This window comes from Thamnophis elegans, chromosome 11, assembly GCF_009769535.1.
Source record: "Thamnophis elegans isolate rThaEle1 chromosome 11, rThaEle1.pri, whole genome shotgun sequence".
NCBI classification, from domain to species: Eukaryota; Metazoa; Chordata; class Lepidosauria; order Squamata; family Colubridae; genus Thamnophis; species Thamnophis elegans.
In genome coordinates, this window is record NC_045551.1 from 12,016,616 (window position 1) to 12,043,239 (window position 26,624).

At 38.2% G+C, this 26,624-nt stretch overlaps 1 protein-coding gene across 1 annotated transcript; it reads left to right on the top strand.

Moving 5' to 3' along the window:
• Window positions 1–1,372: 1,372 nt before the first annotated feature.
• On the top strand, window positions 1,373–24,871 carry TADA1 (transcriptional adaptor 1). The gene is made up of 8 exons (XM_032226755.1): window positions 1,373–1,741; window positions 7,968–8,059; window positions 8,496–8,561; window positions 15,869–15,966; window positions 19,433–19,642; window positions 20,932–21,083; window positions 22,316–22,478; window positions 23,755–24,871. Exons 1-8 carry the CDS (start codon window positions 1,668–1,670, stop codon window positions 23,905–23,907), a joined length of 1,008 nt encoding a protein of 335 aa, XP_032082646.1. The 5' UTR covers window positions 1,373–1,667; the 3' UTR covers window positions 23,908–24,871.
• Window positions 24,872–26,624: the final 1,753 nt, after the last annotated feature.

Consider the following 26,624-nt stretch of genomic DNA (forward strand, 5'->3'; position numbering starts at 1 on the left):
AATGTATAAGAACTCGAGCTTTGATCATGAAGGTTGTTCAGAACTTGCAATGCTAAGCCATGGGATAGCTTTCTGGGTTCCACCACAAAACCGCGGTAGACTAAAGCGCGCTCGACGAAAGCGCGTACGTGACGTCATCACAGCGCGACAAAAACAGCACGCTGAGCGGTAAACTTAAAATTAACGCGTAAATCTAAACCTAACCCCCCCCAAACCTAACCCTAAACCTAACCCTTAACCTAACCCTATACCTAACCCTTAACCTAACGCTAAACCTAACGCTAACCCTTAACCTAACCCTAACCCTAACCCTTAGCTTTATGTGAATTGGCTTGCTTTAAAAGCGCTTTTTAAAGCGCCCTTTTTTCTCCGCGGTCGTATTTGTCGCGCTGCTGATGACGTCAGGTACACGCTTTAATCGGGCGCGCTTTAGTGGACCGCGGTTTTGACGGGTCACGAGCTTTCTGAACCTGGCTGCCAAATAAACTTTTCCTGTCTCCTGAGAAGTCTAAAGCCTGTCATTTTCTGCAACAGTACAGTTATAGAGACTAATTTGGTTTTGAATCTTACAATGGCAGCAAGACTGTCGGTGGCGCAGTACTGGAAGAAGGAAGATTTGCCTACTATTCAAGAATGGACATTAAAAGTAACAAACTTAGCAGAGATGGCTAAAATATCAGCATATCTTAAGGACCATTCAGATGAGAAATACAAGCTGGAATGGAGAAGATGGATTGATTATATTCAGAATAAATATGGGACTAAGAAACTCCAGATAGCTTATGAATGAATGAGCAAGGAATGATACAACTTGTTTAAAATTAGCTTTACAAAAGGGGAGTTAAAAGTACAAGTGAGGGATGATGCTAAAGTCTGTTAGTTTATTTTAGAATATGGTTGTTAATGTTTATACCCTATATTTGCTCTGGGAGATTGGGTGGGGGGAGATTGGGTGGGGGGCGGAGCTGGGTTGGGGGGAGGTATATATTTGTAAAACTTTTTAAAAACTTTTAATAAAAAATAAAGCAGCCTTAATCGAGGACATGTTCAGTCGTAGGCCTGACCCAAGAACTTGAATCATGTATTTAGGACTGCAATTAAAATCGCTGTTAATTTAAACTTGTTTTGAACTAAACTCCCTTTCGGCCCACCAATAAACAAAGCATGAAAGGGACTAGCGCCTTGGAGAAGGGGGAAGTGGGACGGCACGGCTTTCCCCTTTCTTAAAGGAAATCTTGAATGAATTGCAAGCGTTGAGATGGACGAAGCAACGTGAAGCCGCTTGTTAGAAAGTCTTCTTTGCGAACACCTTCCTTGGATTTAGTCCCATTATTCTCTCTGCTCTTAAAAAAGATCGCGTGAGCAAAGCTTATGGCTGCAGTCCGATTGGTAAAGACGGTGAAGTGGCTTCCGGAATGAAGTGGTTTTGTTTTTTTTTCCAAGTTAGCATCTAATGGGATCTGGTGAATAAGTTATTCACACGATCTCATTTAAACTCGTTTTAGAGTCCTTCTGAAATCAAGAGACCCAGTTACAATTGCCGCACGGCCGGGAGTTGTGAAACAAAGAATCAAACGAAAGCGGCCGAGAATTGCTATTGAGGTTGACGCGGCGCCTGGCGGGCAGTAAAATGAGAGCGGGCGGGTGCGTGCTGCCAAGCGCTTGTCATGGCGACTTACGTGAGTGAGCTGGAGGTGGCCAAGAAAAACCTGAGCGAAGCTTTGGGCGAAAATGTGAAGCAGTAAGTGACCATCCGGCGCCTTTCTCCTCATCCCCACTCCCCGTCGTTTCTTCGTTAAGCCGTTGGCCGTGTTTTTGCAGCAGAGGCCTAGTTGGCATCGATCTCGATTTTCTCTTGCACCGGGTGTTTTTTAAGCTGGAGCGCCCAATCAGCATTATACTCTCCGTATAAAAACCCACTGCCCTTTCTGAATAATATTTCCATAATAATATTTAATAATAATCATATTTTTTCCTCAAGAACCGAATAGGCGGGCCTTATTTCAAACCTGCTTAGCATTACAAATAGGCCTCCCCCCCCACCCGCCTCCCTGAAATGTTGATTAGGGAGGATGAAAGATCCTGCTGCTCACTGATAGAAACTAATCATTAAGGAACAGCAATCCAACTTTTTAGGCTTTCAGTTATTTCAAGACATCACAATCACAATTTTAAGTGGGGTTTGTGCAGCCACTCTCAAGCGGCTCCACAAAGTCTCAAAGGTGATTTTGTGCACCTTGGAGACTGATGCACAATCAATTTAAAAATTATAAATCCAATGCGTGTAGAATCACTGCCTAAAAATACTGCACCCTATTCACAGAAATACCTTAACCCAGTGTTTCTCAACCTTGGCAACTTGAAGATGTCCGGACTTCAACTCCCAGAATTCCCCAGCCAGCGAATGCTGGCTGGGGAATTCTGGGAGTTGAAGTCCGGACATCTTCAAGTTGCCAAGGTTGAGAAACACTGCCTTAACCTAATTCTGTTAAGCAGCAATTCTATATACCCTGGAAGTAATTCAGCAGCTTATTTCTGAGTAGACATATGTCTCTTTAAAATGCCCCAAGTTTCTAGTTTCCTGCAATAAATGGATGCAACTTGATTTTTAGATGTCAGGCCCAAATAAACCCCCATGGTTTAGTGTATATACAAAAATAAGCCAGCTCGTGACCCGTCAAAACCGCGCTCGACTAAGCCGCGCCCGATTAAACCGCGTCGCTGACGTCATCAACAGGGCGACAACAGCCAGCGCGGAGAAAGAAGGGCGCTTTAAATAGCGCTTTGAAAGCAAGCCGATTCAAGTTAAGGTACGGGTTAGGTTTAGGGTTAGGTTAAGGGTTAGGGTTAGGTTTAGGGTTAGGTTAAGGGTTAGGTTTAGGGTTAGGTTTAGGGTTAGGTTAAGGGTTAGGTTTAGGGTTAGGTTTAGGATTAGGTTTAGGGGGGTTAGGTTTAGGGGTTAATTTTAGGTTTAGCGTTTACAGCGTGCTTCTGTCTCCATGCTGTTGTCGCTCTATTGATGACGTCAGCTACGCGGTTTAGTCGAGCGTGGTTTAGTCGAAAGCGGTTTTGTGGTGGAACCAAGCCAGCTATTTATAGTAGGCCAATATTAATCCTTCGCTTTTTAAAACATTTTTTTTCTTAATATGTAATTTAAATTAAATATTGGAAATACACGAAGAACCCTGTAGAATCAAAGATTTGGGTTTTGTATGTGTGCCTTTGAGTTAGCAATAGCAATAGCAGTAGACTTATATACCGCTTCATAGAGCTTTCAGCCCTCTCTAAGCGGTTTACAGAGAGTCAGCATATTGCCCCCAACAATCTGGGTCCTCATTTTACCCACCTCGGAAGGATGGAAGGCTGAGTCAACCCTGAGCTGGTGAGATTTGAACCGCTGAACTGCTGATCTAGCAGTAGCCTGCAGTGCTGCATTTAACCACTGCGCCACCTTGGCTCGATAGTTAGTGTTAACTCCTGGAGGCTGCCCAGACTATCCCCTGCAATTTCTGGGTAAGATTTCAGAAATGTTTTTCATTGCCTCCCTCCTAGGGCTGAGAGGAGTGACTAGTCTAAGGTCACTAGCAGGGGTGGGTTTCAACCGGTTCGTGGCGGTCCCCGCAAACCAGTTGGTCGGCGAAACCGGAAGTAAGTAACTTCCAGGAACGGCGAAGGGCCCACCCGCCCGCCCGCGCTCCTTACCGGTCTTTGAAGGCTTCTGCGCTTCCACGCAGGCGCATGGCACATACAGTGCCTGTGCAATTCTCCGCGAGCAGCTGGATGGCACATACAGCGCCTGTGCGATTCTCTGCGAACAGCTGGAGCATCGCGCAGGCGCTAAGTCGCATGCATGAACTGCGCCCGTGCACGAGGGCGCCGCCGGCCCCATTCCAACCAAACCGGTTGGAATGGGATAAGCAACCCACCACTGGTCACTAGCTAACTTTATGACTAAGGTAGAATTTAGAACTTAGAATTTAAAATGTATTTTGATAAATCTACAGGTTTCAAAGAGTTTATACTTCAATTGCTTTATAATCCACTTTAGGTAGAATTTAGAATTTAGACCTCCCAGTTTCTAGCCTAGTGCCTTAACCACCACACCAAACTAACTAGAAAGAATGTACAGGAATTAAAATGTTGCCTTAATTTCATCTATCACTGTTTAGCGATATTAATTCCCTGAATGAATGAATTGGCTTATTTATTATGTCCTACATAATATATCCTTTTTTTCACCAGTATAATAGTGTAAAAACTGTACCAGAGGTACAATTGAGACAAAATGAGACAAAAATAATATATATTAATTTTTTTAAAAAAAATATTTTAAGTATTTATGTATTTATCAAAGGCCACAATGGGAACACAACTCTGAGCCATCCTTCTTATTTGCCCACAACCAGTATTGGGGAAATGGGCACTTGGGAAAACTAGTGTGGGGTAAGTAGATAGAAAATCAGGGCTTTTATATATCAACCTTCGGAAGTGATAGAATTCCTAGCTTCAGAAAAGGAGAAAGGGATCCAAAAGCTACATAACAGTCATAGATGCTTGGGAAGATTCTAAAGTGGATTATAAAGCAATTGAAGTATAAACTCTTTGAAACCTGTAGATTTATCAAAATACATTTTAAAAGGTTATCTCATATCTTAATTCAGTTATTTCCTTGGTAGATTGTGAGTATACTATGTGTGTAATGCAGCGGTGGGTTGCAGGTAGTATGCCCCAGTATGGGCGTACCGGAGCTTGCCCGGAGTACCGGGTACCATTCCAGTACAGTGCTCCGGAGGGCCCACCCATCTGCCCGCGCTCCTTACCTGCCATTGAAGTCTTCGGCGCTTCCACACACAGCATCGCTGGATGGTAAAACATATGCGTGCGTTGCACGCGTTCATGTGGAGGATGCCAGGACCCCTTGCAACCATACCAGTTGCAACGGGATCCGGAACCCACCACTAGTGTAATGCAGGAGTAGTCGTAAAGTTATGACCACTTGTTCAGTGACTATTCAAAATAACAAAACCACTGACGGTGGGGGATTTAAGACCAGTCTGCAAAGTTGTGCTTGTAGCATCCTTGCAGTCAGATTTAGATTTAGATTTAGATTTATTTTATTTGTATGCTGCCCTTCTCCGGGAGGGACTCGGCAGCGAACAACTCAAGGGGGAAAGGGAAACATAGAACACAATACAAGTGGTTAAAATAGCCAAGAATCACACAATCACATGATTGCAATCCAGATATTCAGTGCCTGACTTGTGATTATTACATCACAATGAGCTCAATCATTGCTTCCCACAAGCAAAGTCAATGGCAGGAAGTCAGAGGTTATCCCGGCTCTTGCTTCTTTTTCACCTGCCGATGCTGTGGACCCGTGGCACTGGATCCATGGAACCGGACCCATGCAGCTGCTGGTCTGCTTGCCTGTGACTCCTGCCTCTTCCTGCTTAATGACCTAAATGGTACTCAGATTACAACAGAAACTGGGAGACTAGGATTGCTGTTGCTAAATGATGCAGTCACATGACATCATGTTTCAAGTTTCAAGTTTAATTTTATTTATAGGCCGCCCAATCCTGGAGGACTCCGGGCGGCTTACAGAGAAGGGAAAAAAACAATAAAAGAAATAAAAATAAAATAGACAAGTTGAAAACAACACAAATACATTCATTTCAGTCGGGGCTGGACCTCAACAATGAGGTCAACAGCCCCAAGCCCGCCGGAATAGCCAGATCTTGACAGCTTTTCTGAAGGCCATGAGAGTGGGTGAGGTTATCATGTTTTACGACCGCCTTGCTTAGCAACAGAAATTGTGGGCCCAGTTGCTGAATACCCTGAAATTAACTGTCTCCGTTTGAACACAGTATTTAATAAAAAAAATGAGCATGCTAGTTTAATGTAGGCTGGACTACATGACAATATAATGGCTATATAACTGGCTCAGAAATCATACACCGTGCATTCTCATCAAATAGATTTGAGGTATCAGGTAATATGCTGTACATTCAATCCTAAATTCTATATACTTCAACATTTTTTAATGATTTGGTGGTGGATAGTGAGGGGAGGTGTAGATGGGTAGAATGCTTATTAGGTTTGCAATTAACATAAAATGGGATTAAATATTTGAATTTGAAACTGATTAAAATTGTAATATAGCTGCAAAAAAGGTAAATTAAACTTTAGGCTGAATCATAGAATATAATTTTTAACTTATAGTTCTACTTACGTTGCAACCATTTGCTGTACACTGCCCAGAGACACTATGAAATCTTTGTTTTGGGGATATTAATTTGTTGTTTCCCATCTCTGCTTTGTAAAGAGTATTTCATCTTGGTAACTTAATTGCCAGTTTCACTGTATTATTTTGCTGTTTTCATGCCTATTCAGTATTCTAGTGATATATCACAATACAATTAACTATTACTTTAAATATATAATTTTTAAATTTTATAAGAGTAAAGCTGTATTAATCTATAGTGATTAAAAAAAGAGTTGGAAAATTTGCTGTGAGATTCCTGATTTTTAATTTACCTTATCAAAAACAGGAGTGAAGAAAACTATTTAGACAAAGGAGAAAACAGTATTAGATAGTTATTGCCAGCCGGCATGGAAATACTTGCTGGGTAACTAGGTAGCCTTTTAACAATTTTTTGAAAGGCTGGTTTGCATTACAAACCTTAACTGGCTTAATTATCTTATTTTGCTTCTTCTTCTTTTTTTTTATTAAAGGTTGTAAAAAAGGCAAGGTTTACAAAATACAAAAAAAGAAATAGAGCTCATTACATGTTTACAACGCAAATGGCAAAAATTCATACATATATATACATAGTTCATCTCACTGGCTTAATTATCATAATCACTACCCTCTTCAGTGAAAAAATGGACTGTCACTGGAGGACAGTTTAAACTAATATTTGGAGCAAAAAATTAAGATAGAGGAAAAAGAAGTTCCCTATTACAGAATGAGGAATTCTGATCTTCAAAACTGCCAGCTCATGGATGTCTTCACATTGGATGGCTTCCCTTTTAACTTTCCCTTTCACCTCTGCTTTTTAAATCCTGTTTGACAGAGTGCAGAGGGTTTATAAACACAAAACAAAATCCATCTTCTTCCTATTTTTTCTTACTAGTTCTACAGTTGCTTGACAATCTTTATGATTTGCCTGTTGCTTTTAGGGCCAATGACAGGTAAAACAAATACAAATATGATCTTCCACATTGTGAATATCAGGCTTGGTCTCATTCATTTTACAATGAATATACACAGAATACCTTTCTCTATAACCACTAGAAATATAGAGCTGAGATTCTGAAAAATTCCAAGTTGTGCATGCTCGGTTAATACCCGACTTTTTCCATGTTTGAAATAGGCAACAAGAGATTTACTGCCAAGGTTAAAAGCAGAAAGAACATAATCTGCATTTTGCCCCAGTGAAAAAGCCTTTTTGTGAAGTAAACTCCAATAACTGGAATAAGTTGAGTGATAGTACTTTGTTTACTTAAGATAGGTGGGGCAAACGGCACTCTACAAATTACCTTTATACCGTCTTCTCTGGCTAAGATTTTATAGTCCTCTCTGGCTAACTGAAAGTGGGAAACAGATAAAAAGTATAGTGTGGGCCCTAACGTAAATGTATTACTATAAAAAATTCCCAATAGCTCTAAACCTAACTTTACAATATTTAATGTGGCCCCAGACATATTGTTCCTTAGCCCTCCCTACACTCTTGGCCATCAAAAGGTTACCCATCCCTGTCTTGGGACCGGATGAACTATAAGAGACAGACACAACCTCAAATCTATTGGTTGAGGTTGAGATTCTGCTCATTGAATATTGTTTTTGCAATGATACGAATTCTGTAAAACTATGATACTCTCTCATAAAGCAACTAGGGAGGAAAAAGGTAACTTTTAAAAGGGTAAATCCATTATTGATAATTCATTATTGATATCTTGTACAGGTACTGGGCTAATTTGAAACTATGGTTTAAGCAAAAGATCAGCAAAGAAGAGTTTGATTTGGAAGCTCGGAGGCTGCTCACTCAAGACAATGGTATGAAAATAAATTCTGAATTGCTCACTCACCTAGTTTTCTGAATTCTTCAGTTTCAAATGTCTAGGGGTTAATTATAATGCTTTGAAATATATTGTATCTCAATTATATTTAGTTACTAAAAAATAACTAAAGTAACTAGGTGGGAACAATGAGATCATTTTTTACTCCTTGAAGAGTTTATCATGTCTGATAATACTTAATACATAGTACATAATACAAGAATTTACCATAGTAAAACTTACCCTTGAAGAACTTTTAGAAGATAAAAGCTGAAAATGCTAAGTTGCTGAATTAAGAGCCTTGTATTTAGTTTTGGACTTGAAAAATGCTATTATATCTTCGGTGCAAATTTCTGAAGTTAATGTAAATATATGTTTGCTAATAAAAATAATTGTCATAACTGTAATGCAAGCCATGTCTTTTATTTTGGCAGTTCATTTTCACAATGACTTCTTGCTAGCTATTCTTACGCGATGTCAAATCTTGGTTTCTGCACCAGGTAAGTCAGTGAAAAAGTCTCCTTTGCATATGGATTGAGAGATCTGTACTGTGTGTAACTTATGGTAGTTCTACTGTTCATTTCATGCTGCATTGGGGCAAATTTTAAGAAGTTCACCTGTATCATTTAAAGATATTTAGCTTTATACTGCTTTTTCACTTTTCAGAAACTGGTCAGGGTAAGTGTAGTTGTTTTTCCACATTTTGGATTTTAAGATGGAAATAGAAACAAACAATGTTAAATCCACGTACCCATCATTATCCTAAAACAGAAATTTCAGGCTATTTTTTTCAGGTTTGGCTTGGCTCAGGGTGAGAATACAAGTAGTTTCCATTCTAGATATCTCCTACTCTGATTTCCAGTTTCAGTTCCCCAAAATATAAAGATGGGCCATAAAAATCTGGTTGTCGCTTTTAGTAACATGAGCATGTCATAGAAAGCCTTTTGTAGCCTATGAAAAAACTTGAGTTGCAGCCTCCGATTCTTCCCAGTTTTGTTATTTCTATAGTAAGAGTATAGACCTTGTGAGCACAATTACTTAGGAGCACTACACATGACACATGAGTTGCAATGACTATCTTTAAATTACTGGCTTAAACTTATGTTAAAGCAAAAGGACTGAACTTGAAGAAGGATTGAAGCCATAGAGGATATTCATGAGTTCTGCTTGATACGGTGAATAGGCTGATTAGTAAGTTTGACAAGATGTCTTGTTTCCTTGGATCTCTCAAAAACAAAGTGAAAAGCTGAATAAACATATAGAAACATAATAGCATTATAATAGTCATGTGAAAAAGTACCGTATTTTCACCCATATAACCCGCCCACGCAAATAACCCGCCCACGCATATAACCCGCGGGTTTTCCGGATCGTGCAAATATCTTCCGTATACCCCGCCCACGCATATAACCCGCCCACGCATATAACCCGCGACGAGTAAGAGAGAAGGGAAACAGCTGAGATGGGGGGGGAAGAAACGGAGAAACAAGCCTGCGCAAGCTGGGGAAGAGGAAAGGAACGGAGGAGAAGGAAACAGCTGAGATCGGGGTGGGGGAAGAAACGGAGAAACAAGCCTGCGCAAGCTGGGGAAGAGGAAAGGAACGGAGGAGAAGGAAACAGCTGAGATCGGGGTGGGGGAAGAAACGGAGAAACAAGCCTGTGCAAGCCTCCGATCGTGTAAAATATCTTCCGTATACCCCGCCCACGCATATAACCCGCAGGGGGGCGCTGTGCATGTAAAAACCGCATATAACCCGCGGGTTATATGGGTGAAAATACGGTACATTCCATTGAAATCTTTGACTTTTTCAACATTTCAACATACAGCTTTTTGAGTATATAGTTGTTGAATTTCAATTCCCTCTTTGAGGAAGATAGGTTGTTTAGAAATGTGAAATTTCAATGGACTACATTTTTGTACTTAGTTGTGTTTACATGTGGAAAAAAGTATTTATACCACTACATTTATCATTACTTCAAATATCTGAAATTAGAATCAGTCAGGTCAAAGGATTAGAACATGGTTAAAGAAGATCTGGGAGATACCTGTTTTATTGACACCTCAGACACTTAGTTTGATTTGCTCTTTGTTTTTGGAGGGTGTGGTATCACCATGCCTAAATTGAAAAGAGCTCTTTGAAGTCTTCGGAATCTGGGAGGAGGTTTAAAAAGATTGCCAAAAATTAGTCACCAATCATTCCACTGTCAAGAAAATCAATTACAAGTGGAAAAGATTTCAAACAAGCGCCAACTTACCCAGGCAAAAAGAAGTCTCTAAGAACTCCAGAATTTCATCACAAGATCTACAGGTAGTTCTCTTTACTATTGATGTGAAAGTTCATGAGTTTACCATTGGAAAGAAGTGGTGTAAATTAGATCTACGTGGAGGTGGTGGGTGTAGCAGGAACAAACCTTTACTGTCCAGAAAGAATATCAGGACAAGTATAAAGTTTGCTATAGGTCTAGACAAAGGCCAGACTTCTGGAACAACAATGAGGAAAAATTAGAGTTATTTACCAGTAATTTCTGAAGACATGTTTGGCAAAAACCAAAGATCAGAAAAACCGGTTAACAATATGATGGTGGAAATATTATGGTTTGAGGCTGCTTTGCTTCATCATGGTCCTGGCAATTCATTATCAAAGTATATGTTACAAATTTCTTCATTGTACCAAAGGGCATTGGAAGATAATGTAAAACTTTCTGCTAGAAGGTCGAAGTTCAATGGAAAGTGGATCTTGCAACATGACCTTGACCTTGCCAAAGGAGGCAAAACCAGTTATTAGAACCAAGGGTGCACTTCTTTTTTCTGCAGAGGAAAATAGAATATCTGATTATTTTTGTTGAATAAATAATTGAAAGTCAACTTTCATACTTTCTGATCAGTTACATGCTGCTTGAATAAAGATAAAATACATATATGTCCACATGTTAAATAGAAACCAACTCTACATGGGGTGACCGTACTTGTTCACATGACTATATGGTTCCACCACAAAACCGCGGTCGACTAAAGCGCGCTCGACGAAAGCGCGTACGTGACGTCATCACAGCGCGACGAAAACATCGCGCTGTGAGCGGTAAATTTAAAATTAAAGCGAAAACCTTACCCTAATCCCCCCAAACCTAACCCTAAACCTAACCCTTAACCTAACCCTAAACCTAACCCTTAACCTAACACTAAACCTAACGCTAACCCTTAACCTAACCCTAAACCTAACCCTAACGCTTAACGTAACCCTAAACCTAACCCTAACCCTTAACCTAAGCCTAACCCTAACCCTAAACCTAACCCTTACCTTTATGTGAATCGGCTTGCTTTAATTTAATTTTAATTTTAATTTAATTTATTTTTAATTTTTTTCGTCGCGCTGCTGATGACGTCACGTACACGCTTTAATCTACCGCAGTTTTGACGGGTCACGGACTATATACAGTATAAGCTCCCACTTAAACGTAGGTGGTCTTGAGGCCTCTAGCATAAAACCAACACTATTTTTTTAAAGTCACAAGGCTCTAATATGAAAATGTAGAAAAAAGGAAGCTGTACTTGCATAGTTTCTACATAATAGCACTATCGACCTTGAAATTGCTTTGTCAGCTACTTTTGTAACTGATACACCCATTTTAGCTCTAGGTGGAAGGTAACCGTGGAATACCATACCAAATTGATATTGCCCAACCCATGCTACACCTTCTTTAGTACACAAAGAAGCTTCTGGATTAGGATATTGTATCTCTCTTATCACAGGCAGGTATAACCGAGGGTCAGAAATTTCCATGTACAATTTTGAGCTGATATGATTCCCATAGAAAGATTTTCAATGTGGTGCTAAGGATACAGATAATGTTCATATAATTACAATGTATTCATCTTAGTGTCTGTTAAAGTGAATAAATGTTATGCAGATCCACAAGAACCTCAAAGCAGTGCATTTAGGAGCAGGAAAAGCTGTTCTGAAGACTTGTTTGGAAAGAAAATTGGCAATACAGCGTCCACGGAACAAAACTTAATTTTCCAGTTAATCTAGATTTTTTTTTTTGGGAATGTTTATGTCCTCTTAGAGTAAAATCCTTCTCAAGATGACCTCTAGTAACCAGTTTAAATATAAATAACAGCTAAAATAATAGACAATAGATTTTAAAAATCAACAACAGATAAAAATTAGCAATAATCCTACAACATAAGTGCTGTAATGAGAACCAGTTTTGAAGCATAACAAAATAAAGAAAAAAATGAATCCAGGTTACTATTCAGAACCAACATAAGAAAATGTGGTTTTGAGGAACCCAAAGTACAGTGTGTAGCTAGATTAATAAAAATAATGTTGTGAATAATATCTTACTTTACATGTCTGAAGGCATCATAAAATAGTTATCAGGTAAGTTCAAATGCTTCATTTTAACCTTGTCTTATAAGGAAGGACAATGAAGAATATTCATATTCCTAAAGAATATTATACTATGTATGATCTGATAGGAACTATGTAACTGGGAGTAACTTTACGGATAACCTGAAATGTAGTAATTCTAAAGAAATTGGGTGAATTAGCTACACCAGTCACAGTGACTGCATATGGATTTGTATCATCCCACCCACTATAGTCCAAATGTCAGATGAATCCCAGATCCCAAAGTTGCTTGTTTCTAGTCTAAGAGAGTATTCAGAACTGTATAATTATTCAGAGCTAATTTGCTGTATTGATAAAAAATATTGGGAACGGATCAGAAGGACCTAGATTCAAATCCATTCTCGCACAAAGGGAGCTCACTATGGCCCAGTCACCCTCTTTCATCCCAATCTACCTCACAGGGTTGATGAGGAGAAAATTTTTAAAAAGGAATGTTTTATTGCCTTGATATCAAGAGGGAAAGGCAGGCTATGAATCATGAAGATCTGGAGAAGCTTTTTATAAATGAATGAAAATATTTTAAAGCAGAACAACTGAATATTATATTTAATCTCATTAAAAATACTAAAAGGAAAGACCAAAAGTATTCACCTACTGAGTTTGATTTTAGAGAGTTGACCATATGAATCTTTTGCTTTCCTATAATAATCTGCTGGACAAAACACTGACTTGTATTATTCTAATATTTTTATTTGTATTGTGTTCATTTATTATCTTAAAACTAATAAGATATTTCTAAAATTTGGGATTATTTCTCATGTGATGGACAATTATGTATGTAGTATCAGAAGACTGGAGCTACCAGTAATTCCGAAATAAAAATGCTACTCATGTATTGCTCCTTCTTTATTGTTAGCCTTTACTGTTCACCTTTGGTGAAAAGGCATGTAACATAAATTTTCTATCTCTGCCACACCTCTAAATGTGTGGTTCCTTTCAGGGAATGCTAAATATCAAACATTGTGTCGTGAATGACTAAATTAGATAGAAATGGATCATCTGGAATAAAGAAACAATTGCTTTATGGGATTTCTTGTTAACTCCAGTGGGATACTATTGTTACTTGTATAACAATTTCTGAGATATCTCGCTAGAATAAGAATTAAAGATGCTTGAAGATGTAAAGATTTCTCTACTTATACTAGCCACCTGATCATGAATGTTACCCCTTGGCAGTGTGCAGTTTTTGTACCAGTATAGTTCACAATGGACAGCTCACTAGAAATCCAATATGAAAACTTGATACAACCTATAAAGAATAGGCTAAGTACAAACAGATAGTATACTTCATCTTATTTATGTGTGTCTGTGGGACCCACAAAGAAACCGATGCATTTTTTTCACAAATAAAAAGTAAGCTATTGGATCTGAGAGAGTGAATATGGTTTTGGGGTATGAGTAGCACTATTTTGCCCTAGAAATACAGATGAAGTGTTTGTTTATGGCTCAGTTGTATTCATCTGGAATAAATGATGTTTTTATGGAGCCAAATTGTAATATTTTTCATTAGATAGGGGAAGAGAAAGCAGTGTTGTGGTTAAATACCTGCTTTGCAGATGAAACTTCCCCATTGCTACCCCCCCCCCCCTCCAAACTCTGGCATCTTGAGACCTTCTGCCTCCATCAATAAAAATGGCAATCTCCAGTGTAAATATTTGAAGGCTGTTTAGTATGAGGCTGTTGCAATTCACAGGATCTTATTGAGATTTTCAGTTATGTTGCTGCTATCTTTTCAAGTTTATGACTGCAATCATGGACTATAAAATTTATTTAAGCAAATTAGACGAATACTTCTGGACCGTGCAAGATACTTTGCTGTCCTTTGATAGCTTATTTTAAATATCTGTTCTAATACTCTCTCTATACAGATTGTTGCCTTTGCCAAGGACAAATGATGAAGGCTATTTCAATGTTTGTGGACTCACTGACTCACTGAATTAGCAAATAGGGAGTATACTGTTTCGTAAAATAATGATTGCCAATTTCCCAATTGCTCAATTAGGAAACATAAGCTCATGACTATGCTTTCTTTCCTTAGCCTTCTGATTCTAAATTAACCTCATTATGATATTTCTAGAGACTAAGATGCTGATGGAAGGGCATTTAATTTTCCCAAGGGTAACAAATACAGAATATTTGTGGTATCATTAGCAAAGAAATGCTAATAAATTCTAAAGCTGAATCGGTAGACTTACTCTAATACTCACTTGCCTAATAATTGTGCACATGGTGTACAATATTTCAGTGCTGTCATCCCATAGATTTATATAAAGTTGTTTGCAATTTTATTGATTCTTTTGGAATTCTTTCTTTCATTTTAGTCACGTGAAAGTAATGTGGTGTTGGCTCATACTTGGCCCATTCATTGCTTTGCCTTAATTCTGTTTATCACTGGGAAAGGACCAATTTGTGATGTCTTTTCTTATCTAGGAAGCACTGCAGCCCCAAATAAGGCAAACTATAAGCCTATTCTGGACTTTCAACCAAATGTGTATTTTTTTCTTTTATATTCCACTTCTATGATTTTTATAAATAACTCAAGGTGATGAACATATACTACTTCCTACTCTGATTTCCCCCAAAACAACAATCCTGTGGGATAAGATGGGTGCAGTGAATGTGACTGGCCTGACATCATCCAGTTGGCTTTCATAGCTAGGCTAGACTAGGTTTCTAACTGTCGTGTGCTTTAACCACTAGTGCAGAGTAATTGCTTAAAGTACATTATCAGCAGAATTACATTGAAAGAGGAAGGCGGATGGTTTTTAATTACAGTGATTATTTTGCAAGTTTTCCGCTAGATAATCTGAATCTGCTCTTCTGTGTAATTTTACATATCAATAATTCTCTTAGTGCATTTAATTAATTGTTAGTTAGCTAAATTGTTTTATATCCTGCTTTTTTGTTCAGGAGATCAGTGGCATATATAGTTCAAGGCAGCCATCAACATCCCTGTAAGTAGGCTGGGCAGAGATAATGATTGACTGAGGATGAACTAGAACTCGGCTTTCCTCAGTGGATAAAATCAAGAAAAGCTGTTTTATAATTGCTATTTTGTTTGTAGGCATTATAATCAGTTACTAATCTCCCTAATATAAGTGATGTGATATATTTTAAAAGCTTACTGAAGAATGCAGTCTAAAATACATGCAGTCTAAAATGACTGTAGTTCGGAAATCGTGTTAAATACAGTTTAAAATGTCATTGTTGAGTCATCTGGAATGAAAATGAGAAAATCTATCAGTAAGTAGGATAAGATAAGAAATAGGTAGATGATGATTAAGGCAGATGGCCTGCTAAATGGAAACAGCAAAAATATACTTAAATTGGGGAGGGCACAATTTGCTAACGTACTAATTATAAAACTTTTGTGTTTTTCTATTTCCTATTTTCAGAAGGTGCTGGCTCTCTGCCTTGGACAGGAGGTTCTGCACCAAAGCCTGGAAAGCCGAAAGGGAAGAAAAAGTTTTCTTCGGTTCGGCAGAAGTTTGATGTAAGTTTTTCTTAAGAGAATTGGAAACACACAGCAATTCCATTTCAAAGTCCTTGGTACCCCACCAGAATACCTGGTATAGCCAGAAGTATTCATTACACTTTGCGATTTTCCCCCTTCGCCAGTACAGAGTAGAGTATGGGAAAGCAAGGGTAATTCAGTATACTGTTTCTAATTTGGGCAACACCCACAAACGCAGTCAGTGATGGCTAACCTTTTTTGGCTCGCGTGCCAAAAGCGGGAGCGCAGGGGGATCGTGCACGGGCGTGCCACACCCATAATGCTACATGCGCTCCCCCTCCCCTGCTTTTGCTATGCTTTTTTTGCCTTCCCCAGGCTCCTGAGACTTTCTAGGAGCCTGGGGAGGGCGAAAACACCCCCCCCCCCGAAGCCTTTCGGAGCAGCCCAAGCTTCTAGAGAAAGAACAGAAATAACTCACAATAACCCATAGACTAAGCTGTTTTATCTCTAATAAAGGGAACTTGGTAGGATTAGTGACTACATTCCTGAGTATGGACAGCTTCTTTCCCATTGAGATAAAATAGGAAGAAGGAGGGAGACAGAGGCTTTCCGTTTGAATCTCCCCTAGAACAGCAGCTGCCAGTAGAGAAGGAAAGGAAGGAATCTAAGCATACACATGTACACCCACCTTCCCAAGTAAATTCTTGCAAGGCACGAGAAGGAATCAAATCAATAGATACTTCAGGGTTGTTAAAGGTACCATTACAGGATGTAAGTTGTTCCAAGTAAAGCTGCCTTTTGCAATGGACTGTTAGTGATTTTGTCAATGCCAATAGTATTCAGCAAGATATTCAGTATTCAGTATTCTGCTCCAGATATTTTAGGATTGCACCCAAGGTTCCTACTACTGTTGATACTATCTTTGCTTTTTTTTACTAGTCGTTCTTCTCCAAGTGGCAGATTTGTGTAGTTTGTAATTTTCTCCACCCTTCCTCTTCATTGTCTCCAGATACTGCAACAGCCACTATCCAGACCTTTTTTTTTTTTTTGATTAACAATTGTTAACTCTGGGGTATTATGTTGCCGGTTTAAATTTTAAAGTCCCAGAATACTTCTCCATTTTCTATAACTATTTTGTGCTCTCAATAGTTGCTGTTTTCATGCAAATAGTATTTCTTGCAGATACTCTAACGCCGGGGTAGTCAACCTTTTTATACCTACCACCCACTTTTGTATCTCTGTTAGTAGTAAAATTTTCTAACCGCCCACCGGTTCCACAGTAATGGTGATTTACAAAGTAGGGAAGTAACTTTACTTTATAAAATTTATAAAGCAGAATTATAGCAAACCCCTACTGCCCACCATGAAAGCTGGAACGCCCACTAGTGGGCGGTAGGGACCAGGTTGACTAACAGTGCTAACGTATCATTGTTGTTAGTTTGCTGTGCTATTTGCAATCAGTCTATGCAATCTTTCGGCAGCATCTGACAACTTTTATTAGCATTTTATGCCCCAAAGGCCCAAATACAAATATACATACATACATACATACATACATACATACATACATACATACATACTTGTATAAAAATATTTCAGTTTTTCTAGTTAAATGGGTAGGGAAAAAGAATTGGGCACTAAAATAACATTCATAGTGATTTTATTTGTTTGTTTGTAATTTATCTGCCACCCATTTTATCAGAGATAACTTTGATTTAGATTATTTTTGCTGTCTATCAATATTTATAAAATACCTTTTTTAAAGCTTCCTCTTAACATAATTTCAAATACACGTTCAATAATTTTAAAAGCTTTAGGAGTTACTTAAGCATTATATATAAAGAAGAAAACACATTTTCAAACCCACTTTACATTAAAATTTTCTTTCAAATTACATATATCGCACTGATACAAATCCATCCTAATCCCAATTAACTCATTAAGTTTAAGTCACTCCTTCCAGCTTATCTTCATAGAAGATATTTTTCTTCTCTGGAACATCTATCAAGTAAATTATAAACTTTTCTCTAGGATTTCCCAACTTTATTAGTATACATGAAGAAAAAATCTCAAACTTACCCTCTTAAATGTTGCAGATTTTCTTGGAACTCTTCTATCAATTATGTTGGAAGGTTTATATTTAAACCATCATAATAAAGATTGGTGTCAGGTTTATATTCCAAAATTGCAATTGAGTGCTTTGTATTGTCAGCTGTTTGTGAAATTACTCAGTAGTTTGGTAATTTTCTACACATAATTGCATCTCTGAAGCAATTTGAGTAGTTTTTATAACTACTATATCCTTAGAACATAGTCGATCTATAAACTGATAAGGTTTATTAAAGATTTTTTTCAAACACCTGATAACTTGCTGAAGTCTATTCTCCATCTTCTTAGCTCCCTCTTCTGGTCAAAGAGTAGGGTTTTTTTAAGTCACTTAAGAATTCTTGCCAATCAAAATTCATAAAAATCAGAGGGTTTTAGTCACCCATAACAAAGCAGACCAAACTACAAACTACTTAAAAATAGTAAAATAAATGCCACAACTTTTTCCATCATTTTTTTTAAAGAAAGATACTTAATGCTTCCTTATTTTAGCTTGCCTTCAGTAGCCGCCTTTCTTGTCGTTTAACAAGAAAGAAGTCCCCAAAATAGCTCAGATCTTCAAAAAGGAATAACAAACTGCGAGTGAAGAAAACCTTTTTTTAGCTTAAGAAAGATAATACTTCCTAAAAGTGATTAAGAAATGAAAGGCATAGCTTGTCTGTTTGAAAAGTAAGTTCCAAAATGGCTGCTTTTTCAACAACAAAATAATTGCAGCTGCTCACAGGCTCACTCTGAAGCACAGCTTCTGTCGGAGCAGTGGTGGGTTTCAAAAATTTTTCGAACCTACTCTGTGGGTGTGGCCTCCTTTGTGGGAGTGGCTTGCCGGCCATGTGACCTGGTGGGAGTGGCTTGCCAGCCATATGTTTTCTTTCTCTCTCTCTCTCTCTTTCCTTCCTTTTGTCTCTCTGTCCCTTTTTCCTTTTTTTCTTTCTCACTTTCTTTTTTCTTTTTTTCTTTATTTTTTTCTTCCTTTCTTTCTCTTTCTCTTTCTCTGTGTGAGTCTGTCTGTCTGTCTGTCTGTCTCTGTGTGTGTCAGTGGTAGGTTTCAAAATTTTTTGGAACCTCTTCTGTAGGTGTGGCCTGCTTTCTGGGTCCACTGGTGGAACCTCTTCTAACCGGTTCAGTAGATTTGATGAACCGGTTCTATCGAACTGGGGCAAACTAGTAGGAACCCACCTCTGTGTCAGAGGATCTTGTGGGGTGATTCTGAAATTCTCCCTAACCCAGGAGATTCATGTAAACTAAAGGAAAGCCGGTTCCTCCTGTTAGTAAGTTGAAAAAGTGACATTCCAAAGGGAGCCCTCCTTGGCCATCTTCACTGGAAGTCACGACATTTTGACTGTAAATGTTGTTGTCTAAATAATGGAACCTTTTTGTGTTTTGTTTTTGTTTTTTACAGCACCGGTTCCAACCCCAGAATCCCTTGTCTGGAGCACAGCAGTTTGTGGCAAAAGATCCCCAAGAAGATGATGACTTGAAGCTTTGTTCACATACAATGATGCTTCCCACCTGGGGCCAGCTCGAGGGAAGGATGATTGTCACTGCTTTTGAGCACGGCTTGGATAATGTCACGGAAGAAGCAGTTACAGTTGTTGTCTATGCTGTAGAGGTGAGATGACACAGAAGGGCAAGTTTAGTCATGAACACTCAGATACATTGTGTATGATGTCAAGTTCGGCATTGATTATCTGCCTTTGTAAAAATAGGAGCAAAAGGGATATCCATATTACAAGGAAACAGACCTATGAAAACTATTTTGTCTGCTTATTAATATTAATTTGGGGAATTGTTTTTCCACATATGGCCAAGATTGAATACTTGTAAGCAAAGTATATGTAAGCAAAGTAAGATTGTGCTATTTAAGGAACAAAAAGTGTGGGCTAACATAAGTTTGATTTGCCTGTCTGTTTTCTTGGGAAATTTTATTTTTGCTTTTAAAGAAAGTGTTTCTTTTTAACATGTCATACTTTATTTGAGGTTTAACTGAGTGATCAATATTATAAATGGATAAAGTTTTGTCCCCTATGGCTCCCTTCTTTTCTGTTTTCTCTTATAACAAGAATGTGTAGAATCCAGAAAAATGTTATGTGATGATGCCATTATTTGTATTGCTCCCCTGTCTTTTCTATTCATATGTGAAATGAACAATTTGAAGGGGCCCATCTAATGTCTTCATCAACATTAATAATTCTGGAAAACTTCCTCAAGGATTTTTTGAAATGACACCTGGAGGCTAAGAAGGAGATGACAGACTGTGTTGCTGGTTTAGCACCTCTTGATGTTCAGACCGGAACCTTGATGTCATCTCTCTTCCTTTATTCTTGAAAGAGACAAATAGGAATAAAGAGATGTGGCCATTCTCAATTCTCACTTGTTTCTGGTTGCAGGAGTTAGCAATTCTGACTCTTAGAATTTCTAGCAACGTACTCTTGCTAAATTATCTTATCAATGTAGGCTTCCCATAAATGAATAAAATCTGCAAAAACACAGGTTTTGTCTATGTTTTTTTGTCTGCAGAATACAAACAAATTTAATTCACAAATATTATTTGTATATTTAGTTCTTTGCAACATCTTTCATTAACTCCTCGCATGCAGACGATAGAATAATCTTTTTGAGTCAACTTGAGTACCTCATTGACTATAGTTGGGCTTTATAGAGCCAAGGGAACAAGATGGGTGTCCAGAAGTTAAATGAGAACAAGCCATAAGCCAAATGACAGATTTGACAATGGAGGAATACCTGGGGATAGGCAAGGATTCCAGAATAGATTGATGGCCAGAAGCAAGGGGGAATCCAGGCAGTGGCCTTTATGTTGCAATCTTCATAGTACAAGCATTGGATACTTCCGGTTTTGGCTTTTTTGCAAGCAATAAACAGACATTTGTTTCTCTGTAGAAGCATCTTAAAGATATCCTTACCTCTGTAATATCAAGAAGAAAGGCTTACCGTGTGAGGGACGGTCACTTCAAATATGCCTTTGGAAGCAATGTCAATCCACAGCCGTATCTGAAGAATAGTGTCATTGCTTACAATAACTTAACTGAGTGGTAAGGATTTGCATGATACTAATGCAGCATAAGAGAGAATGTGAGAATATGAAACTTACTTTTTAACAGAAATATCCTAATCATCAGAGAATATATATAATGTTACAGTTGCTCTTTGTTTTTGGATTTGTAAAACTTTTGTTATACATTTGTGATCTTGGATAAAGTATTATCACACTTTACATATCATAAAGAGCCATGGAGGCACAGTGGTTAGAATGTAGTATTTCAGGATAACTGCCCACAGCCTGGAGTTGGAATCTCACCGGCTCAAGGTTGACTCAGCCTTCCATCCTTTCGAGGTTGGTAAAATGAGTACCCAGATTGTTGGGGGCAATATATTGATGTTGTAAACTGCTTAGAGAGTGTTGTAAAACACTATGGAGCGCTATCCAACTGCAACTATTGTCTTTGAATAATATAATCATGGAGAAAAGCTATGTTTCTCCTGAGTTCAGTATTATATTTCCTACATTTTAATTTTTGTATTGTTTATTTTAGATAATTTGGTATTGTGCATGGATAAAGAACCACAACATGGGTTATATCTAACCTTCATACCATTTTGATAATTTTATTAGTTTTATTTGGATGTTAGCTCTCAGAAATCTCTGGAGCTAAGTAAACTATAAATAATAGCAAACAAATAAATCAATAAATATTTTCATAGTATGCATAATATTTGCTTTAGGTTTTGTTGGAAAATGCTACTACTAAATGCTGCTCAAAAGTTTCATTTTTATCCAAATGCAGGCTAATGTTATACAACATTATTCAGATCAGAAGTTGCACATGACTGTCAAGTGGCCTGGTGGGGCCTATGTGCCAACTGACCAGGGGTGGGTTGCTGTCAGCGTTACTGCTGGTTTGCAACGTGCGTGCACCTGATGCGCGCTGTGCGTATTTGCGCTGTTCAGTGTAAATTGCTACGTGCGCATGCGCAGAACGATTTACAGTGAATTGCTCATCCACAGTCACTAAAATTCAAAATGGCGGTGCCCAAGAAGGAGCGAGGGCACCAGCTCCGGGGCGTGTCAGTCCTGGATCACTGCCGGTTCTGTGACCCAGGCCTGAATTCCACTACTGGTTCGGCTGAACCGGGATGAACCGGCAGCAATCCACCTCTGCACCTGACACTTCTGGTAATTAGAATCTGAGCCAGCAGTGAACTCTTCTTTTTCCCCTAATAGGATGCCAAATTCATTTTTCTCCAATTTGTGTCTTTTTCCTAGTCCTCCTACCTGCTTGGCTCCCCCACCTGGTCAAAACCTTGCTTCCCATCTACCACCTGACGATGCAGAGCAACAAGCAGCCCTCCTTTTGGCCTGTTCTGGGGACACCTCACCAGCAACCCTGCCTCCAGTGAACATGTATGATCTCTTTGAGGCATTGCAGGTAACTTTCACAAATTGCATATTTTAATTTCAGTTGCTGTTCTCCTGATAGAGATGTTGTTTCAGAAAGAACTTACTACCAAGTAATGGAGGAAAAGAAAGAAATACCCAGAAAGAAAATACATCGCTTGCTTTCTCTTTGTTCTTAAATGTGTAGGCTGCCACATCTTTTAGATTCATGGTGTCTTACAAGAACATGACACACCAAATTGTCTGGGTATTAACATAACTCTAATCTGAATAATAACATAATTCAATTCAAATTTGTAAATCACATTTAAAAAAACAGTTATAACTAATTAATTATATATACCGTGTTTTCCCGAAAATAAGACAGGGTCTTATTTTCTTTTGACCCCCAAAATAAGTGCTTGGCCTTATTTTCAGGACGTTCTTATTATTTTTGAGGTGCAGGAGGCAGCGAGCATGGTCACCTCATGGCTGCTGCTGTGTTGCAATATTTTCGAGAAGGGCTTATTTTCAGGGGAGGGCTTATTTTAGCCTATGCACTCAAAAGCCCGATTGGGCTTATTATCTGGGGAGTATCTACACACACACACACACACACACACACACACACACACACACACACCACAACATACACACACACAAAAATAAATAAATAAATAAATAAATAAATAAATAAATAAATAAATAAATAAAAAAAAAAAAAAATATAAGCTCCCACCCAATCAGCTCAAACCCCCAATGGCAGTTAAAAGGAAGAAACAGCCGAGATCTCACATTGCTCCTGGAAGCACCACGCCTGAAGATGATGAATGAGACTTCGTCGAAACGTCGCCAAGACACCTCCAATTTTACGCGGGAGAAAACCCGAATAACCAAAGACCTACATACTAACACCCGTGAAAACTTCAGAAAACACACACAGACACACACACACACACACACACACACACACACACACACACATATATATATTCATAGTTTTTCACGGGTACAGGTATGCAGGTCTTGGCATATTCAGTCTTTTCTCGTATAAGATTGAGAGTATCTTGGCAACTTGCCATCTTCAGGCTGGTGCCTTCGGCTTTGTGCTTGTACGAGTAAAGCGTGATTGGAGCTGCCGTCTTTCTATAAATATTAATGGGTGGGTGTGGAGTGCTGGCTTTGTTGCTGTAAGCGGTTTGGTTGGCTATGTTGTAACATCTTGATTAGTTGATGGAGTACACACACACACACACACACACACACAAACACACAAATAAATATTAATTAATTTGTGGCCAGTAATATTTTCACTTGTGTTCTTGCAGATCCACCGGGAAGTGGTCCCTGCCCATACTGTCTATGCCCTCAACATTGAAAGGATCATCCTGAAACTCTGGCATCCAAACCATGAAGAGCTTCAGCAAGACAAAATCCATCGGCAGAGGTTGGCTGCGAAGGAAGGCCTCCTAATGTGCTAAGACTGTTTCCAGTGCTGACTTTGGGCTGGACTAATATATTTTTAATGTGCCAGTTGGCATTTTGACTTTAGAATTTCAACATTTGCATTATTTTATGAGCACTTCCAGGTAGAAGTGTGAACATGTTTCCCATGGAAATATGACTCAAACTGAAGAGCATATAAGCCCTGATTGCTTAGAAGATCAACTACTTTGCTGGTAACTTTCAACAAACTGAATAGCATTAATTCTGAAAATCTTTCTGGATTTTGCAGCAAAAACCACATTTTTGTTTTCATTCTGTCCTTAATATGTCAGATGATGCTCTGTCAATCTGCAGCACAAAGATGTTCCTACAGTCACCAGATACTTAGGCCATCAAAGCTACTGCTTTGGGTTGTTTTTACAAACATACATTGTAAATATACTACACAAAACTTTGTTTTGTTGGTATTTCTTTTGTATAACTTGGGTTTATTACATATTGGAGAAGTTGGAGTTCATTAAAATAAACTTTATTCTAAGACAATTTTCATTATAAAAATATTTTTTCTTTATAAAAACAGCAATATTTAAATCTGTGAAAAGACCTTGAAATATATAATTGTCATTCTGATGATCTTTTTAAGTATATTTTGCCTCTGGGAAAGTAAAAGAATAACCAAGTTGTTTGCTTAGTTATTCAACAGAATTCATAACTCTTTGAAGTGCAATCTCCTTCACCCTACATGTTTCACAGCAGAAATAGAGAATAGAGATTTTTAAAATTTGTGATTCTGCAGTAGTTTGCAATGTATCTAAATGAGGTAAAGATTGCCAAACAGAATGGTGAAAAGTTGCTTAGCCATAAACGATAGATCCACAAAACCCAGAACTAGTTGAAATTGTACCATAGGAAGCACATTTTTTGTTCTGCAGATCTAGAGGATGTTTCCAGTGCAAAGAAAAATCCCCACTTATTTCTAACAAATAAATTATAGAAATAAATCAAAAAGGCTATTTGATTTTACAAAGCTGTGGCACAGTGAAGATCATAGCAGAACATTCATCTTCAATCTGTTGGTCATTTTCTTCAGTGAAAGTGGGAATAGGATTTTATTTTATTTTTACTCAGGGAGGAATTACTGCCATACAGAATAATTTGAATGTGTCCCATGTCAAAGAGGCTTAGAAGAGATACAAGGAAGATGACTTGTCTGTTTCAAAGGAAGAGAGCATAAATATATCTAACAAATAAACTTAATGGCTGGTTCATTCCTGTAATCATGATTCTTCATTACTCAGATGCTAAAAAGAACTCCCGGCACAGATTGTTCATCAAACCTCTCTTCAATCCGTGAAACGGAAGTATTCCATTTCAGGAGCAAAAGATCAGATTGCTCATAAAATACATCTTTCAAAACTCTGGTAAACAAGTTCATTTCCAAACAATTGCTGTTGATGTCAGTGGAAATGTGTTCTGAGGCCCAGTCCTGTATATATTTACTTTGAAATAAAGTTTCATCTTTCTCAGCTTGTCTTAATCCAAAGTATACATTTACAATTGCAAAAGGATTTGAACTGGGCAGTTTGTGTCTTGCCTAAGTCCATTTGCCCGGATCAAATTCATGGCTAATAAAATTAATTACAAATGTAGAAATGCTCAGTTCAAATCCCATTTTAGCTATTAAATATCACAGTGACAGTTAAATATTCACAGTGTGAATATCACAGCTCTTGATCTTCCATATGCTACATGGAGATAAATAATGATTAATTTTTAAATAATTACAACCACTCGGGAGGCTGATGTCCATAAGATTTGGTTAAAAAAGCCAAGATGGGGGAGGTGGTGCTTGACGTCGCAACGACACAACATCTTGGGGCTCCAGGATTGCTGTCGATGTCTCTGTTCCTGGATGGTCCTTTTGGACCTAAACTGTTCTGAAGAAACAGTGATAGAGAAGAGCATGTCCTGCTGATCTCAGGGACATCGCAAACTCCCTGATTGATCCAGGAGAAAGTTCTTTTTGCCAGCTACAAGAGAAGCAGTCAAAGTGGCTGCAGAAGGTTGGGACAAGCCCCTAAAACAAGCAGTACAGGAGAGACAGTGTGTTGAAATGGTGAGAAAAATATTAGAGAAGGGAAAACCCAAAAGACTTGGCGTTTAAAATAAAATTGAAGACAGAAGAAAATAAGCGGCGAATTAACCCTGGTTTAAAACTCGTGTTATCTTTTCTACCTTAACTTTGTTTTCTATGGATGTACTTTTTACAAATGCTTCTTACTTATAAACTGGACTGGTCTCTTTTTTCCTTCCTCTATATTTTTTCCATTTTTTTGTATTCATGGATTAAAAGTTTCTTCTCTCATAATGGTTGGTTGGAGCATAATTTTTAAATATTTTTTCCCCTCTACCGGAGCTTGGAGTTTACAGAGAGAGGCAAAAACAAATAGAAAAGAGGTAACACTGCCATCTAGTGGCTAGTGGCTTGGCAATATTTGATATTACAAAGCTATAGGCTTTGTTTACTGAAAGGATCAGTGGAAAACGTTTATCCTTTGAAGGAAAGAGAAAGCTTTGATTTGAAAAACTCCACTGAATTTGTTTGAAACCTAAAAAGTCTCAGATGTTTCGGCAGTGGTTATAACCTGGAAAATGGCACAATGTGAAGAAGAAAAGGCACTAACTTTGCAAAGAATTTTCTTAGAAATTCAAAAAGTTTTAATAATCACAGAGAGAATTGAAAAGAGACTTG

Bases quoted from the DNA above. Each gene is read 5' to 3' on its own strand.
- TADA1 (XM_032226755.1), top strand. From the start codon at position 1,668: ATGGCGACTTACGTGAGTGAGCTGGAGGTGGCCAAGAAAAACCTGAGC. The intron at 1,742-7,967 runs GTAAGTGACCAT...TATCTTGTACAG, and splicing joins TTGGGCGAAAATGTGAAGCA to GTACTGGGCTAATTTGAAAC. The intron at 21,084-22,315 runs GTAAGGATTTGC...TCTTTTTCCTAG, and splicing joins TACAATAACTTAACTGAGTG to TCCTCCTACCTGCTTGGCTC.